The sequence below is a fragment of the Octopus bimaculoides genome, chromosome 25 (genome assembly GCF_001194135.2).
Source record: "Octopus bimaculoides isolate UCB-OBI-ISO-001 chromosome 25, ASM119413v2, whole genome shotgun sequence".
In the NCBI taxonomy this organism is placed as follows: Eukaryota; Metazoa; Mollusca; class Cephalopoda; order Octopoda; family Octopodidae; genus Octopus; species Octopus bimaculoides.
In genome coordinates, this window is record NC_069005.1 from 27,137,383 (window position 1) to 27,144,065 (window position 6,683).

The following is a 6,683-nucleotide window of genomic DNA, read 5'->3' on the forward strand; positions in this document are numbered from 1 at the left end:
CCGTGCAGAGCCAAGCAAGCACATCCTTCTCACTAAGTATGTATTAAAAAAATCCTGTGTGTATAATTGACAATAAACCTATTTGCTAAATATTGTTAAATAAATAAATGTAAAATTATATGTTATTTTAAGCAAATATTTATGTATAAATTTCATAAGCGTTTATAAGGTAAAGCCTGAAATATAAAGGGGTCCGCAAGCCAAAAAGTTTGAAAACCCCTGGGTTAGACAACTTGGCAAGAGCTGGCAAGCCAGAGGACTGCACCAAGCCCCACCGTCTGTTTTAGCAAGGTTTTTTTTATGGCCGGTAGCCCTTCCTAGCACCAACTACTTTACAGGATGAGGAAATTAATTAGTTGTAGTAAGACAAACAGATCATTACTTGTAATCTGCTGGTGGTTTATAATCAGCATTCAGCTCAAACGCCTGTTGGATCAACCGATGACGATCTTCTTCCAGTTTTTTCCTGGTACGATAATCTCTGGTGTTTAACCGTTTCCCTTCATGATTATATATTGGTTCAGGGGATGGTGATCTGTGGAATAAAAGAGACGAATCAGCACAGACATAGCGACGTGGTTAGAGTCCAAAGAAATAGATGGGCAAAAAGGTAAAAACCTCTAAACAGGTGTCAAGGCACTACAGGTGTTAAAAGCTAACAAAAAGGGAATTAAATCTAGAGAGATTTGTGATAATAAATTAATAAATCTGTTAAATTTACACTACAGCAAAAAAATTTTTTTTAAATAACAACAAAAGCAATTTAAGTAGATTAAGAAGGAAAAAATGTTGGCCAAAAGAATTATGAAATGGTTTTCCTAAAGCTATAATGACTTTCTGTGAACTTATGTTTAAGAGATTTAATATGTTAAGGTGCATGTTAAAAAGAAAGGTAATTAAGGACAAGGGTAAGTTAGTGTAGATATATCGCATAATCTCTACAACAAAAGGTTTCATTTAAGAGAAAAAAAATAAAAATCCAGGCAAAATTCTTTTGGGGGAAAATACTTATTACAGAATTTAGAAGGGAAAAAATGCTGGTTGCAAGAAGAATATGGCTAGATTACAAGAATGTCAACAATCATAAGTCGGAGATTTTAATTAAACAAAAATATTTTAGGAGAAAGCTTGATATCGCAACTTAAAGATTTTCATAAATAAATAAAAAAAATAATAACTTCCTTTTTAATTGCCAATTTTAGTTTTTGTTTAAATTACCAAAAAAAAAAAAAAAAAAGATGATATCATGTCTGGTAATGTAATTATTATAATTTACCACACCTATAAAATTCCTTTAATTAAAATATCTTCAATATCCTCAACTGAAGAAAATGACACTGTCTACGTTGAGACGGTAAAGATTTAAAAAGAAGAATGAGATAGTAAAAGATGATAAGCCAAGACAGCAACTATTTGTGATGGTGATGACAGATGACTAACACAATGTACAGATGACTAACACGGCAATTATGTGAGAAGATGAGAAGAGAGTAAGAGTGATTAAGGCAGCAACTATTTGAGACAGTGATAGCAATGTATGGATGGTTAATGCAAATATCTGAGAAGCTGAGTTAGCCATCCATACACTGTTACCCCATCATCTGAGATGGTATTGTCGTCTTAGCCAGCCATACATTACTATTACAGCCATCTGAAAGAGTTGCTGTCTTTACTATCCTTAAGTCGACAGTCAATATCTCATACATTGTCATCACCACCAACTTATTATAATGGCAGTGATTGCAATGTATGGATGACTAAGCAACTATATGAGACAAAAGCTTAAATAACTGTTTAACACGGTAGTGACAGCAATACATGGATGGTTAAAACAATATGTGGATGGCCAACACAGTTATTCAGAGGGTGGTAACAGCAATATATGGATGATTAAAGAAGCAATGTATGGATGGCAAGACAATTATTTGAGGTGGTGAGGATAGCAGGATTTGGAAAACTAAGATAACAGCTATACGCAGTGATGCTGACAGAAATCTATGGATGACCACAGACTATTTGAGAGAGTAGTGATGACAGCTAGTTATGGATGGTGATGACAAAGTATGGATGGATACGAGAGCAACTATTTCAGATAGTGGCGGTGACAGCCAAGTCAGAATTTAAACCTGATAATGGGTAGTAGATAACTGTAAATCAATTGGACTTTCTGTGTCTTAAAAAAAAAATACGTCCAAGTTGCTAGAATAAGTAAATTACAAATGAAAAGAAATCTTTGTTATAAATTCCAATGCATTGAAGTCACCTTGCTGAGCAAAAAGACCATCTATTGAACCTAGCAACCAACCAAGATGCAGACTAAACCACCACAACAAAAAGACCATGAGAAGAGTTAAAAGGAAAAACTCGAAGATGAAATCAGATGAAATAAATCTACTCTAGAAGAAACAAACTAAAGTTTGCAACAGAAACTGCACAGAGATAGATTAAATCCTATCAGTTAGCAATTATGTAATGTACCTAAAACAGTTATCTTGTGTATATAAGAGTAGGTGTATGAGTGAATATTAACTTTAAGTGCATGAGAGTGTGTGTATAATATATACACACACACACACACACATCTATACACGTATACACACACACAAGTCTGGGCTCAACTCAATAATAGCTTAAAGTCATTCATTGGAACACAATGTAGTTGAGATCATTTTGAGATTTGCTTGATATATATATACACACTTGGTTACCTCAATATACACACAAAGACACTGCACAACTAAGTGTATGTATATAAATGTATTTATGTGTGTGTATGTGTGTGTGTGACTATAATTATGCATAATTATAATTCCTGTTATTTTCTGTAATCCTTAGACTGAAAATTCAAAAGACAAGAGAGAGGAACAACCAGAATGTATTATCAGGTTATTTGACAGTCATGATGCAAAATGAAGTAAAGTGAATAATTCTTTCTATTATAAGGTATAAGAACCGTAATTTCAGTGGATAGGGATAGTTGATTACATTGACCCCAGTATTCGACTGGTACTTATTTTATTGACCCTGAAAAGCCGACCTCGACTGATTTTGAACTCAGAACGTAAAAGACAAAACAAAACGCTGCTAAACATTTCGTCTAGCATGCTAACAATTCTGCGAATTGAAACATTTGGCTACAAAAAGCAATTGCATTATTTCAAGCAATTCCGAATTAAATATCACTGCGAGTTGGTTGATCAGTTGAGATGTGATCTATAAGACTGTCTAAAATTGGAAAAATTAGGGAGGTGGTTGACATCCAAGAAATAAGGTATTCTAGCACTCAGCTCTATCATCAAGTAAAATCTGGCTTATCATCATAGATTACAAAGATATAATACCAGCATCATCAAGCAGTATTCCATACAGGATATTTTAAAAGATATATTACACGCATTATCATAATAACCATTAAGCAGAAGAACATTCATTTCAAAAATATGTCAAACAATTAAAAATAGTAATCAAAACAGCAAAAAATACCCCCAAATTAAAAGAAAATGAGAGGAATGGTTATTATTATTGCCTTTAAAAAAAATTCTCACAAGTTTACTACTGCTACTACTACTACTAATAATAATAATAATAATAATGAAAATAGGCACCTCTTTGCTACAAGTGTGAAAACAATTGTATAACTGTGGAGTTATATTACTGATTATGCAACAGAGTGAAAAATATGGTGTAGTTTTAAAGCCATAATGGAAATCCAATTTTGTATTATATACCACTCAGCAGAAAAGTAACCAGGAGTAAAAGCTGGAAATGGTATTAATTTGACAATTATTAACCTTTTTATTTCCTACCCAGCCACTACTACTGGAAACTTTCATGGTCTTTCATTACCAACCGACCAGTTACCACTTGTAAAATTACATATTTATATCTAAAGGATCATATTAATATAAATTAATTATTTTTCACTAAACGAACACTTCCTGTACATCATCCAACATTTCGTAATGGCATATTGGGAAATTTGTCTTTTGGATAGCTTTTTTAAAAAAAAGCTTTTTTTATTCCATATTTGTTACCTTTTCGTCTTATCAAGTCTTCCAACTTAGTAACTCGTAATGCAATTCATACACTAAATTGTCAGGAACGCAGGGGATGCAACTATTTGCAATGCAATTAAGGATAAGCTGTTCATAAGAACAATCACTTGGAAGAAAGGTAAAAGCCTGTTAGAGGATTATCTCTCTAAATCCAACAGATTTACATAAAAAAATTGAGTAGCTGATGGTTGCAAGTGACTGCGGAGTATGCCAACATCAGTAAAGAAGAGCACCAAGTGGACATTCAATTTAAACAACTGTCCCACATGCATTCTTTAAGATTGCATTAAGCAGAGAGGATGTTGTACAATTTTTTCCATGAAAGAAATGAGTGTTTGTGTGTGTGTGTAATTTTACTTTTATAAATTATTTCATTTGTAAATTTACCGTGTTTTCAATTTTTACAAAAATTTTATTTAGCTGAAATTTGAATTTAATCAGTAAGGTGAGTTACAAAGACTGCTTCATTAATAATATTAATCTTTTAATTTTTCTTTGTGTGTGTGTGTGTGCATGTGGTATCTATGTATACATTTGCAAATTCATTTTATTTCATAATTTTCTTCAAACTTTTGGTAAATTCCAGTATTTCAGGCTATTTTCCCTTTATGGAGCACCTTTGTTTATACAAACTAAAATTCTGTTGTAAATCCAATTCGCAAAACTTTTTAGTACTACAATTACCATATATATATACACATATATATGTATGTATATATATTACGGATGTGCTACTAAGAGTTTTTTGCTTGGCGATGTGGGTATGGGCAGGTTTTTATAACACACCTTGTGTCTCCAAGCAAGAGAATATTAGCTCATATCTTTGTACTGTGTACATTAAATGATATTTATCTATTACTGGATAGAGGACATTTTTGTTGATCTTACCCTAACAGCAAATTCTATTATATATATGTGAACAAAAATTTAAAGAATTCACTGAATTTATTTTTAATTAGAGTAGATTTAAGACAAAAATTCGTCTACAGATTTATGTACAAACCATTTTTGCTCCAAACACCGCATCCATATATCACTAAGCAAAAAAAGTTACAGTCGTTTAACAAAACTGACTTTAGTTCTTAATTATTTTAGAAATTAATTAAAACATACACATAAAGGGTATGTTTTAGAAATGCTGTAATGAAAAATAAATTACTTCTGAAATTCTATTCATAATATTCTTAGACATTTTGAATACCAGCCCATCCAACATTAATTCTGGCTCCATGTTACTAACCCATATTCAAATATTTGTATCTAAGTGTTGACCAAAATCCTATCATCTAAATAATAACTATATTTAAGTTATTAAACATTTTCTTTATACTGTTTCAAATACTCCACTGAGCCATGGATTTTAAAACAATATAGCAGTTTTATATAATTTACAAATGTTACATCTATAAAAGATTGTCTTTGATTTCATTCCCTGGTTTTATCAGTTAATTTGTCATATATATATATATATATATATATATATATAAATTATGCCTTCAATTTCACTTCATAGTTAAGATAACATTTGTTCTATGTCGACATACAAACACCATAGCAGAATAATTTTAAGGAAATAAATGCCCTCCCAAGTCTTTAAATTTGTAGACAGAAAGTTTGAAAAAGTTGAATTTAATATCTATGCCTTAAGTAAATGATAAAATTGAACAGATGTATATTAGAATTATACAAGTTCATTACTACAAGCTTGCAACAGTGGGGGGCAGTAGAATTGGATTTACACGATTTTTAAACACAGGTGCTACAGACCAACTGCTGTGATACATCATTTTAAATGAGAAAGAAAAAACAGAGACAAGCTGATCATAGCTAGAATACGTTTTGGTCTGTTCAGTCAGGAATAGGGGGAGGTGGATGAATGCACAACAATCACACATCACCTAATTATCAAGAATATCTTAATCAATCATAAAATGTTGAACTCCGTCATTAGCTTTACCATCTTCCATGTTTCTGTTTTTAAATTTTTGCTCTCTTACAATAGAGTTAACATAGAATTTCAATATTTGTCTCTGCATTTTTTTTTTCCTCTCCCACCATAACAGTTGCAGAAGCAATATTGCAGCTGCACAACAGCTTTTGCATAAACACACAATGCAGCCAGCCAGTGTGCTTGCTTTCATTCAACAGCTGCATCCTACCCACTGTGCCTTTATACACTTAACACCACTTCGGTATAAGGTGAAATGTCAACAAAACAAACAAACCACTGTACTAAACCCAAACAATATTCAAACACCATGGAGGTATAACATCACGTACACGAGTGCAACTACCACAGCTTGAGCCTTTATGTTGTCACTCAACATGCCAGAATTATTGTTGGTGGCACTCCGTCGCTTACGACGTCGAGGGTTCCAGTTGATCCGATCAACGGAACAGCCTGCTCGTGAAATTAACGTGCAAGTGGCTGAGCACTCCACAGACACGTGTACCCTTAACATAGTTCTCGGGGGACATTCAGCGTGATACAGTGTGACAAGGTTGACCCTTTGACTTACAGGCACAACAGAAACAGGAAGTAAGAGTGAGAGAAAGTTGTGGTGGAAGAGTACAGCAGGGTTCGCCACCATCCCCTGCCGGAGCCTCGTGGAGCTTTAGGTGTTTTCG

At 33.0% G+C, this 6,683-nt stretch overlaps 1 protein-coding gene across 1 annotated transcript in view; it reads right to left on the reverse strand.

The window, feature by feature from the left end:
- Positions 1-6,683, reverse strand: part of LOC106882219 (splicing factor 1) — a 47,676-nt gene that overhangs the window by 4,679 nt on the left and 36,314 nt on the right. The window contains exon 4 of the mRNA XM_014932816.2: positions 383-535. Within this exon, the coding sequence (XP_014788302.1) occupies positions 383-535 (153 nt within the window). The remainder of the gene's footprint in view (positions 1-382; positions 536-6,683) is intronic.